The sequence below is a fragment of the Nymphalis io genome, chromosome 2 (assembly GCF_905147045.1).
Source record: "Nymphalis io chromosome 2, ilAglIoxx1.1, whole genome shotgun sequence".
In the NCBI taxonomy this organism is placed as follows: Eukaryota; Metazoa; Arthropoda; class Insecta; order Lepidoptera; family Nymphalidae; genus Nymphalis; species Nymphalis io.
In genome coordinates this window covers 4061829-4075239 of record NC_065889.1, presented here as the reverse complement: position 1 = coordinate 4075239, position 13411 = coordinate 4061829, and the positions used below count along the sequence as shown (strand labels likewise).

The 13411-nt window shown below is 31.8% G+C and overlaps 1 protein-coding gene across 11 annotated transcripts in view; it reads left to right on the top strand.

Annotated features, from left to right (window-relative positions):
- Positions 1 to 13411, top strand: part of LOC126774017 (ras GTPase-activating protein raskol) — a 139013-nt gene that overhangs the window by 115195 nt on the left and 10407 nt on the right. For 10 of the 11 annotated variants that reach the window (XM_050495336.1, XM_050495313.1, XM_050495321.1 and 7 more), the window contains 2 exons: positions 10556 to 10781; positions 12780 to 12849. In XM_050495336.1, the coding sequence (XP_050351293.1) occupies positions 10556 to 10781; positions 12780 to 12849 (296 nt within the window). Of the gene's footprint in view, positions 1 to 5105; positions 6296 to 10555; positions 10782 to 12779; positions 12850 to 13411 lie in introns of those variants that run through there. The other variant, XM_050495329.1, reaches the window with a different exon arrangement.

The window sequence follows — 13411 nt, the reverse complement described above, 5'->3', positions numbered from 1 at the left end:
ATGCTATTAAATTTGTATAGTCCTTCACCCTTTTTACAAAGTACTTAAATTGTTAATTTAATTTTCAAGAGGGAATCATTTTTGATGTATTTAATAAATATATATTTATTATTGCTTCTGCGATCATTTCTACATTAACTTTAGTGTCGCATAAATCTTGCGTAACTCATCATTCTTATAAGGGTCAGTAATGTTGACATAAATTTAAGAATGTAAGCGATTCCTGCTGAAATATACATCCTACAATCTTTATTGCCACTTCTCTGATTCTGGAAGGTTAAATTGATTTATTTTAACACAAGTATCTTAATTTTAATCACACCAAGTTTTTATATGTTACCTTCATCATTTGATTGAACTTATAACAAGTACAGGTATAAACAAATATACGTACGTATGTTGTATAGTATATCATTGAGAAACTATACTACTACTTAAAATGTGCTTACAACAATTAAAAAATATTTTATATTTGTATGTATATGATTTATGATTTTATATACTACAATTTGTCCTGTTTACATTTTATAATCTGTCCCCCAGAAATATATATATAATATAACATTCTGTAATACAATCAACTAGTTATTGTAATTATGCACGGCTTCATGATAAGTGAGCTATACAGGTCAATCGTGAAACAGTATTTCCCTTAACGGGATCCGACCAGTGCTTTTTATATTAGTCATCGTGTAGCCTCGAACATTTGAGTTTTGATTATAAAGGTTCGAAGATTACTTTAAATATTGTAAATATTCCTTTATAATCCTTTAATCTTTTATTAAAACGAAATAGCGTTTATTTTTATGTTCTTAAACAACTTGTCATTTGAACTAATATGAAGGCAATAAGTATTAAGACAAGACGAAATGTGAAAATTTAAATCGTTTCTTAAAAGAATCAAAAATAAATCTTTCAAAACAGACATTTTACGCATTTTGTGGATCGTCATTTTTCCGCTGTATATTTGTTTAGAATTCATTTAACCGTCTTCTAACTAATTAAAAATACGTAAAATAAAAACATTAATTAGCAATTATTATAAGGTTACTTACTGTTATTACATTGTAAAGATTAAATTACTAAATTAGTCTTAACAAAGCGCTTAAAACATCTCACCTAAATGATCGCTGTCCTTTTCGTGATTCCAAGCTCTGACACATTGACTGGATTGATCCCTTTTGCTTGAGATTGATTAATGTTCTCCCTAACAGTTCATTATCGTTAATTTGTACTTACAAACGCAATCTCCGCTTTATTTTAGGGCATTAATATACTAAATGTGTTTTGTTGTAACCATCATTTACTGGAATTGATAAGTAAATGGAACGGTTTGTCAAAAGTTTTGATAGGAGTTTCATATTGTTTTTTATAGCTTATCTGCACTTATAATTAAATATAACATCAATGTTTTTATATAACGCCAAATTTTAGGGACAATTTTATCGTTACAGATATAAAATGTTTGTATATAGGCTGCAATACAACTCTTGGATAAAAAAAAAACAAAATGAATATTTTGTCCCATTCTTTTTTTACAATTTCTCAAAACCATAAAGGAGTTAAGTTTTTTAATACACATTACATAGAACGTATTAGATGTTCATTAATCGTTTACACATCGATCATTTCCGTTTCATTAACGAAGCTCTTATATTTATAATGTTAAGAGTTAGATAGGATCTTGTTCAAATAAACCTATATAATGCCATGCGGGTCCGGTCGTGGAACCTGTATCCGACTAGGAAACCCGTCTGTCCAGCTTCGCAAGGGAAGTATGTTCACATCCGTTGAACACTGTTCATTGCTTATAGACAAAATGGTGCGTCTATATTAAAACTGAAGCTTACTTATATACATTTCCGTGTGTCTGTAGGGTTTGAAAATAGAAGGAAGTTCCTAGTATAGTCAGACACCGGCTTAATTCAATACTTTGTATTTTTTAATTTGTAAAATAAATTAAAAGAAAAGGTTTTATATTTTGTGAGTTAAATAAACATGATCTTGTAGATAGTTTCTGTTACGATTTGATATTAACGACGGATGTAATTATTAACGTGTTGCAGATATTATGTGCTGTAATGCTAGTTTTCCTTGATTTGCAGTTGTATGTTACAATTATACAATCTCTTTCATGTCAAGCTAATAATGTAGAGATCTATGTTTTTTTTATAATAAAAACAGAAGCGACGACCGCAAACACAACTGTTACGATTACTTCTTAGAAAACTCGTTTGTTTACTTGCGAGTACTCTGTGTTAGTTCTCTTTCATTTGTATTCTAACTGTATGTATAATTATAGTATACGTTTTTATTAATTTAAAGAGAAAACTGTACATACTGAGTAAAAAATATATATATTATATCAAATTGTTTCACACTACAATCAGGACTTACATCTCCGGGGGCTTTTTGATAATAAAACTATTCAAAATTTCGTCATGATCAGCTGGGTAGTTAAGACGTGAAAGTGTTACAAACAAAATAACTCTCTTTCGCATTTATATTGGTAAGGATATGTTATTCCAAGTCATACAAGTTTTTGGCGTGCTTGGTCACAATTACTTTGCGAAAGACATACAAATTTCACAACTATTATTTTCGTTGAACAACAGCTGGTATAGATAGCTGTTACCTCTTACAACATGATTTTGTCATTTACAAATCAGAAGTAGGAAAAAATTGATGATTACAAAGATAAATTTTGTAACATAAAAGGACTAATATTTTAGGGTGCAACATAAGCGTAATATATTTAATGTCCAATAAAAATTCATAGAACGGCGCCAGGGGTTGGTATGGGATCGCGTAGAATTTATCATTCTACTCAACGACCGGCGAGTAAAGAACATTCATAATTCCCTTGAATAATTTGCGAGGATTGCGTGTGAAAAATATCTCCTCGCTACCACAATAAGTTATTTATTTTTATCTTCACACACGGCACACTTGGAGACGACATATTGTGGTCGGGATATGAGACATTTGTTATTTAACATGTGGCAATATTGTTAGATTTAAATATTTTGCTTGTAAATTGATAGGAACAGTTTCAAAAGCAGGCCATTTAATTGTTTTTAAAATCCATTTATTACGGTGCAAATTATTTAAATTACTCATCCGCTTCACTCGGCATTAAGTATTTTTAATAATAACTACTTAATTGACGCTAACAACCTAATCGACTTCTATACTTCGTTTTATGAGAAATTGTCAAGATCTCTTGAGTGTAATTGACTATCACAGAACGCAAAATTTAACATTTATTAAATTATGAGTTGTGTTTACAAAGTGTTGTGATTTAAAAATTGTCATTAAAGTAATGTTTTGACTAAGAATAAAATCGTAAGTTGAAGGACCTAGGCCGTAGGCACGGTTGCAGTCTCGATCACCTGCGCTGCCTTGAATCGTGATTGCGCGCGTTAGTCACGCCACAGACTGCATCAACGCCATGAAGGATCAAGTTTCTTCTCTCATTTTATTTTTAATCATACCGAGTAAGGCATACTTTCGCCGTTCCGTTAATTTCTTTTTCGTGTAATTTTATTTCTGAACATGCCAATGGTCAATATGAGTCTGTCTAAGGATTGATTTATATCCTTGTTATTTGTAATAACTATATTATGTAGAAGAAATAAGTGCAAAGCTTAATTATTTTTTTTAAATATTACGATAGAGCAAATCAGTGTATATGTTATTAGTCAGCTCTATGTAACGGAACGAAAAATAGCAATAAAGTTGATTGAGCATTTGTCTAATGTTTGTGTGAGAACACGTTTTATAAATGCCCTCTTAAGCGGTGGCGGGTTAACAACATTCGTTCCGCAAGCTTTGTTTGCTCCGTTTCGTCTTGCACTATATAACTACTTGGATCTCTCTGTATCACGACATCCGGTGCTTTATTTCGTTATGAATACACAACAAAGACGTTTTAATCTACGCTAAAATTGCCGTGTTTTTTATTTTTTTTGCTCTCAGCAAACTGGCTCTCAGCAAAATGCAGACTGTTGTTAAAGGATAACAGTATTGTAACATAATAACTTAATTAATAATACATTATTTCTCGTGATTTATCATAAAATAGTGATCTTAACTACAAGTCAAATATTAAATATAAAACAAATGTTTGTTTGGTGTGGTGGCCATATTCGTAAATTATCTTAGATCAGACCTAATATGTGAAAGTTATAACGAAATGTTTGCATTAATAATTCATTAAAATAAATAAAAAAAACTCTTTAAATCATGTAATGCAATGTACTCGTGTTAACGTACTACACTCTGCTATCAGCGCGAAATTTTAACAAAACCGTCAAATTTACGTTACCTAAAAAAATTTCTGAAGAAACGTCATTAAACAAAGTTTCGGTAACGCAAACGTGATAGCCAGCCATGTCTCGAACATTACAGACTAATGAGATTGCTTTAAATATGTTCACATTTAGCACGAAAGCCGCTCCTGTTACCGAAAAAACACATGTGTGTGCTTTGTTATAACTTTAAATTTCCACTGAATTACTTGCTGGTGTACTACACACTTCTGTAATTGTTTTTTTAAAGAACACTTAAAAAAACATAATTCTTACATCATCATTAATTTGAAAAAAGGTTATCATTTATTTTAAAGAATAGTTTTCTTTAATAGTAGTTATTGTTTTAAGAACCTAATTAAGAATTAACATTTTCAAATCCTTTATGTCCCTTATTAATCTTCAACCGATTTTCCTGTAGGTTACATTAATATTTTTGATGAATACAACATGTATAAAGTGTACAATAGGCGCACTCGATTGATTTAAATTTATCTAGAGGAGGTACTCCTATTAGCTATTCAAATAAAGAAAAATTGATGATTAAGTAATACACGATGACCTGTTTTCTTGATTGGATTCGGATATTTGATTGGTTCTTTTGCGATATAATCTTATCGCCTCGTGATAAAGTGAAACTGTTCGCAGTACTTGTTTTACCGCGATCAATAAACAGTTGTAACTTGCTACCCTGCAAAGATTTCGTATGGGCTATCCAATTTAAAAACAAACTTTTCACGCATATGTTTGTTTTGGGTATATATTCCAACAATAAATGTTCTCTTAGGTTTTTCGTATATCAAATTAATAAAATGTGAAAAAATATCCGTTTTGTTTATGTGAAATGAAATAAAAAAAGGATAGTTTAAGAAATTACTTAAAGTGAAACGAATGGCTGCAGTGATGCGGCGAGACGGCTGTGTGAAAGGCTAAAGGCCGTAACTCGGTGTGTTTCCGCTAACACAGGATGACCACCATGCCTAGAGCGTTGTCTCCGAACTCTTCGGCCACCTGCGACGAACAGGGGAGGCGCCGCTCAGTATTTTATGTGCCATTGTTCGAAAGCTTTGACAATTACTTGCCTTTGACGCCCGAAGAAAAAGAAGCGATAATATGTGGACAGCATATAGACGATGTTCCTATAAAACCGAAACGAAGAAATACAGAGTTGGAAATATTACAAATCCCTTCACACGGAGATCTATCCTTGATAGAAACTGAAAGTGACATAAGCGTTGTCAGTCCAATAAGGCGATGTCGTCGACCTTTGTCATCAAGAATGAATTCCAGCGAGGGCTTAACAAGAGAAGGTCAACGCGATCTCATGAGCCCAAAGCTCGTAGCAGAAAGCAGTCTCGTAAGAAATTCCAAACCAAGATTACGGAGTACCACATCATCTGAACTACGTTATGACAGAATATATTCACCAATAGGGTCATCTATTTCTACGAACAGACTCAATACATCAACGTCAAGTATAACCGCCAGATTGCCATCTAAACATCCAATACGAACTTCGAATCTTTCTTTGATTCCTGATTCACCAAAACTTTTAACACCGGGAAAAGAAAAGTCTAAAACTTTACCCCAAAATCTTAATGCTCCAACGCCAATTAGAGGGAGCAGCAGTTCGTCATCGATATTTAAAACTCCAAAAATAACTGTCACACCTGAAAGTCCAAATAAAAGCCCGGGAAAAATGTCAGGCCTTAATTTCATAAGACGATCACGAAGTACAAAATTGTCAAGAAGTAATTCATTGCTTCGAAGTATAACTGCAAGACATATTGAAGAAGGACTTGAAGATAATGTCACTATAGTGACTGATTTAACTGAAGATTATGATAAGTTTGTTGGTAATCACGGCGGTGATAAAGAAGTTATTGGTGCCCTAATTAAGAAGAACGATGAACAAGTTGCAAATAGTCCTCTTAGCATACGTCGGGCGTACTTAGACGTCGACGATGACGTGGCTGTACACTCTGGTAAGATAATTGTGTAAAATTAACCATATCAATAAACTTGTTTAATTTTATATAGATTTATGGACGCGAATTATTTTAATTTATTGCTATGTTCTCAGTCTCACATTGTTTTGCTCTCATCATTTTGCATTACAAAAGAGGTCGTTAAACCGCATTATGCAAAATATTGATATTACGTATTATGCCAATTGAACATCAATATTCAATTAAACTGCGGCTCTCTTTACTTACTTTTAAGTAATACGACCCCTCACTATTTTTCTGTCTATATTAACTATGTATTTAGATATAGTATATTTAATTTATATACTTTAATAAATGCAGATATATATATGCGAACAAATTATGTAAGATTCTTATTTACTGTATATAATAAAATAGGCCATGTGCAACTTATATTATATGCATTTTTTTAAACGAAAACAATCTTAAACAATGCAGTGTTGTCCGCTACTCTCTGGAATATTAATATCAAAATACAATTGTCAAAAATATGTAAAAACTGTACACGTACCTTTGACTGCAAAATTTATGATAGAACTACGATAGCTCGTTTATTTACATAACATAAATAATACTTTTCGTATCGACTACTGGGAATATTCACGAAATGATCTCCATTTTCTAAGGCTAACTTAAGTCACGGGAACAATCCAAAATATATTTACTGTACAGCGTAACAAATATGTCATATTCTTCAAGATTATATATTTTATGTACATACAAGGGTAACAAGTGACGCAGGATTGTCAAATGTGAGCCTTAAAGTTAATGGACTTATTTATTATGTTTCGGTTGTTTAATTGGACTGACTTGCAAACCTCATTTGTTGTAAGTAAATGCATATCTAAAGTAGTAGACATATGACTCCATCCTAGTGCCTTGGAAGATAATGAGAATGACTTGCCGCTTTTGATCCGCATTGTTGTTCAACTATTCAAAATGGTAGACGGTACTTGCACACTAATTGTTCTGCTAAGAGCAGACGCTAACAGCGCCTTTGTAACAAGCATTATGTCATGTCCAGGCGATAATATTAAGAAACGAAAAATCGTGTTTTGAGATTAATAAAGCTACAAGTTAATACTTGTCTAAAGATAAATTTTTGATAAATTTGTTCTTTGTTTTCTTTTTATTAGGAAATATGCTATATCGGATAATGATGACCGCAATCTATAAAAAATATTCAAATAAAAATATTGATAAAGACTAAAATATTATCGATATCTAAATAAACAAGCTTAGGAAATATTTTTATTCAGTACCGATGAATATGCGATAGAGTTTTTGAAATTTGGCACAGTATTTACTAAATTTACGGACCAAAGGACGATGTATGGAATCCTAAATTGCAGACGTTCACCGTTACAAAGTTAGTATTCTGTTCGTGTTACGTCCCAATACTTTACTTTCAAAGCCCATAAAACGTGTTCGGCTGAATCTTGTTTTGCACAATTCAAGACTCCCATAAACCATAAATTTAATTCAATTTGTCTCGTGTATTAAAATCAATGTACTGCCAATGATAAATATGTTTTTTTAAAAGAAGAAAATATAAATATTTTTTTAACTATTTCATTTATTTTAATAAGGGTACATAAAACTAAATGGTTAGCTATATAATATAATAGCATAATACAATAGCATAATTACATATAACATAACATTATTTGATTGCATAAATATTTATAAATAAAATGCATTTGGCGGTGTTACTATATCGTAGTGCTTCCTCGTGCGAGCTTATCTCGCTTTTATCAGTACAAAGGCGTGATTGCTTTCATTAATATTGACGTTCCAGTTAAAATATCTAAACAATGAAAGTTATCCTTGAATTGTGTAAATGCCTGATATATTTAAATAGCTATTTACATGTATTGCTTAAGATTTAAAAAAGCTAATACTTACTCATTCTGGGGGTTGGTAAATTGCTATCCTTAACACAGGTTGTCCAAATAACCCATAAAGAATAGTGATTCCAGTCATCTAATGAAATAAAATCAAAACCAATTTTTTTTTTGTTAATGCTACTTAATATGTTATGCCTTAGTACATAAGTTTACCAGTTTATTAACTTATATTTAAATTGAACTACTTGGGTAAGTAGAGTTCGGGTGGTGTATATCCTTGAATAGGACAATATAACAATTTGTAGAACTACAAAATAAAAATTACTTAGACGAAATATGAAAAGACACTACAGCGATTACAATTTAACTTTGATAATAAAATCGTGATTTCTAGAATACGAAACAGATAATGTAGTTTATTATGTTTTCTCTTCAAATTGCTTAAAATTCCAGAAACCCCTTTGCAAGTGTTCCGTGTTGCGCGGCGAACTGCAATAATTATGTTGCAATGACTCACTGGAACCAAGCAATGTGGAAGTTTATTGGTTTTAGGTCGTTCACCTTTGGAGGGGTGCAACGATATTTTTTTATGTATCGAGTAATTTTTTAGCGACTTTTTACCACTCGATTATAACATGCCTATATAACATAAACATTTGCTTCTTATTAAAAGTATTCGAATTCTGCTTTTAACTCCAGCAAAAACAATTTACGATCCGTTAATTACAATGACTGAATTTTGTGTAACATATTCCTTAATTTGAACTTTGTGTAATTCATAATTACATATAATGAAATAATTACAGTTGGAATAATTATAAATATAATTAACAATGAAGTATTTACAATACATAAGTAACCATTCTTAAAAGTCTATTTACGTAAAGGATTTATCAAATTTTATATAAAAAACAACTAAAAACGTTTGTAAACAGGGTGCGGCCATAACTCAACAATACATCCCACAACCGAAGTAATAATGGTAATAGGTTTGAAGCACATCTGCTTCGTTCACACGTCGTCGTGTTGACATGTCATTATTGTATAGTCGGGTTATCGGATATTTCTTTAAAAAAGTCGTGTTTATTTATTTTATCGTACCATAACAGCCTGTATTTGAGTAAAGATAAATGTATGATCATAAAAAGGGACATTTGTGCTCCAATATAACTAAAAAAGTTATTTATTATCATTAATATAGTAAACAAGATCGAGTATAGACTTCTATTGAACAATATTTAAAAAATAACTTTTGGTGTGATCACTTTAAATAATCTAAGCTACGTGGGAGAGATTTCAGGACTTATTTAGTTAACACACGTCATAGATTTTATAAGATCTAATAAAAAAAAAAAAACAATTAAACTAGATTTCGTTTGGCAGTGCCAATTTCTATATCGGCATAAAAAATTAGATTTATAGTTATAAAAAGCATCATATTCTTAATGTTAACCACAGTAAACATATGTGTGATCTAACGAAAAATTGATGTCACAACAAATAGTTTCTTCTAAGTACATATTTAAATTATTTACAACGGTGCATGTGTAGCGGTCACGGCCGGCGTGTGCGCAACGTCCGCCGGAAACCACGCTGCAGTATCGCTGTGTTAGCGATAGAGAACTATCGTTTTGATGACGTGTGTAATACGAGACGTAAAACTTTATAGCTACTGGTAGCATAGCGAATGCTAAATTTACGCAAAAATCATATTCAATAAATAATGTTAAGAAACAAGGTATGCTTTGATGTTTCTTTGCAATGCAAATAAGATATCTAGGTAGCTTTTAATTCATCGCATGATATATTCTTATCAGTAGTCGGTAAAACGTACAATTGAAGAATATAAATGAGAAATTTACTTCATATTAATTAAGCATTCATCTATTGAAAATATCATCGGTTCTATAAACATTATCTATCAGGTTGACATTTAATTAATTGAATATTTTTTCTTGATAGATTTTTTCGCTAGGCAGTGGAGTATTGTGTTAATCTTATTGTGTTCATACATCATAAACAATATTACCGACGTGCTTTGATCACGGCCATTTTATTGACAAGGTTACTTTAAATCGGTTTTGATTACGACTGAAAGGAATACTTATGAAATTTTACCTACGCTCAGTGCTGTCCTGCTGGGGTGAAAAATATTCAAAATATTTATTTTATAATATTTTAATATTTGTGTTATTGCAAATAACCGCATTCTGAGTATTAAGTAAAATGCATTAAACAATCGATAACAAACGGCTTGGTGTGATTTGTCACTGTATATTTTTAAGTAATTGTTCTTAGTTTGTCAATATTGATTTTAAATATTGTATTCTTTTTGTAGGCCGGATTTTCTTCTGTGCAAGTGCCAAAATGTACCTGTTATAAAATGTTTAATATTATTAATCTTCTACAGACACATCATACGAGAAGGCATGTCGGCGAGGTTCAGCGCCCAGCACACCAGTCCCCGGTGCGCAGGCGCAACACAGTCCTTCACGTCTCGCCTCATTCTTCTTCTCCAAGAGATCGTTCAGAAGTAATCCTCTCAAACGGACTAAATCAGCAACAAAATTGGAGAGGGAGCGGGCACTGGCGGCCGTGCCCACGCACCCAGCGTCACACGCATTACGAACCTCAAGGTAATTGTAATTTCTAACAATGAAAGGTCACGTCTGTTAAAAAGTAATATTTTTACAGTGGCTGTATACTGTTACTGGAAATGTATATCCGACTAATGCCAAGTACAGTTCGCTTTAAAATGTTTTAACGAGCGGGAAAGTTATCAATTCAGTCGTGTTCATTGTTGTGTCTCAATCCTTAAATGTATCTTTTGAGGGATGTATATCTTAGCCTTATATCGTGTGTATACAGTTTGGCAAGGATAGACGATACAATTTATTCTATCGCTGTACAATGAGATTTTATACTTTTTACCAATGAGTAAACCAGTGTTATTACTGACTTGAGTAATACCTATTTATTAATACGCTTAATATATAAACAACCTCTATGCAGCGCACACAGCACTAGCGATAATGCGACACAATTAGTCCAGTCAGTGGAGATTTTTACCTTGCAAAAGGTGGTGTAGTAACAATTTTGAAATATGTCGTTTACGTTTGTACTGTGAAGAAAAATCCAACTTTGTGACATTGAGGAGTTGCTGCTCGCGCCGCCATCTTGTATGAAAGGCGCCAAAAACTATTTTTTTTAATATAATACTGTTGATCCTACAACTAACTACTTTAAAAACGTTCATAAAAGTTGAAAAGAATAAAATTTCACATTTTTTGTTTCAAAATTTTTTTTGTAAATCTCATATGTATGGAGTTATAATAGCAGCGTAAAGATGAAAAATTGTAAATAAAATCGTGAAATTAGTTTTTCTTAAAATTTCAATTAAATAAATAACATTATATTATTCTTACCGCTTTTCCGAAATTGAAATGGCTATTATTTGATAAATAATATGATATTCAGCATCAAGGTTTCAATTATAGGTATCCCTGCCGGTATACCTGCTGTATATAACGTTTTGATAATCAATCAAACCTAAACGACATATTTCAAAATTGTTACTAAACCACATTTTGCAAACTAAAGGTATTTTTTATCCCTACTGACTGGACTAAATTATCTGTCTCATATATTTTTTTATTTTATTAGAACCACCAACATATGTATTGTGACGTACAATGATATTAAGTTAAGGTACTAAATACACAAACAATATCATTTAAATGCAATTACAACATGCATACAAAGCAAATTGTATGATTATAACAAGTATTAGCCTGTTAGTGTCCCACTGCTGGGCCTCTTCTCCCTTATGAGGAGAAGGTTTGGAGCTTATTCCACCACGCTGCTCCAATGCGTTTCCTTCACCGTCAAGCACGAGATGAAATACAAACACAAATTAAGCACATGAAAATTCAGTGGTGCTTGCCCGGGTTTCAACCCACGATCATCGGTTAAGATTCACGCGTTCTAACCACTAGGCCATCTCGTCATTATGCATATGATTATAAAATAAACTAAAATATTTAAATTCAAATTGAAAGAAAAATATATAATAAAATGAAAATATATTATATTTAATTGATATAAAATTAAAATTAATAAAATAGAAATATTAATTTAACGAAAGTATTTACTTCACTTTATTCATTTGAATAGAGTGAAATAAAAATCTATTTAGAGTATTATGTCGTGACGCCGAAACGTTAGACAGGGTGTAGTAATTTAGTTAGTGTCGCCCCCCCCCCCCCCTTACTTAACGAGGCGTTCTACGTATTCGCTCGACAATAAACACGAAACAACTACCTTGATGTACCAACAAATTAATTAGAGAAAGGGAATGTAGCTGTATGTTACTATATTTAATTAGTGAACAATATGCAAATGGCAAACTTCCACGGCACAAGTTATTTAAGTAATGAAAAGGGCGAAATATTATTCGCGAGAATAGAGGAAATAGTTTCTATTTAAAAGAGTTACTATCTTATTTAGCAACTATTATGCTAAATTAAATGAGCAAGTTACATTATATTGTGATGATAAATTTTAACAAACTGAAATACTAAAAATATTGTAATTTCTAAGTATAAATGTTAACATAATGTTTTGTTACGTTTCAGATCTCACGAAAGTCTTCTATCAGCACATTCACCGGCTGTCTCCACAATGGACCTCGGACCACCAAATCAGGTAAATGATCCGATCACAACAAATATCAAAGCTAACATTAAGAATACTTTATATGATTACTTAATGTGCGGCTAAATTATGACACTGATATAATCTGTTACATTTTAAATTTAATTTGTTGGTTACTGGTAATATATGAAGTTTAATTTTTTTGCCTGATCTCTATGAAATCATTCATAAGAAGTATGAAAGGTAATATTTAAATTTTCCGTTAGTTGTGACTGTGGCGATGGCGAGTTTTTTTCGGTGTGATCTGTGCAAAGGCTTTGAAAAATATTATATATAAAAATTGAATTTTAAAAATTGGATTTTTTTGGATTACTTTTACCTACCAATACGTAGAACATTAGTGGGTAAGTGGACTGTATAAAGGTGAATAGAAAAGGATTTCCTCGAAACCCTGCTCTTTTTTGTGAAGACATTTTTTCTTGGGAGCACTTCTTTGGTAACACACACTGGAACAACACAAGTCAAGGAATGGGTGATAGTATTGTGGGATAGGAGAAGGATAATTGTTGTTAAACTAGCTGACTTTAAAACACGGCGCTCGTAACATAAACGC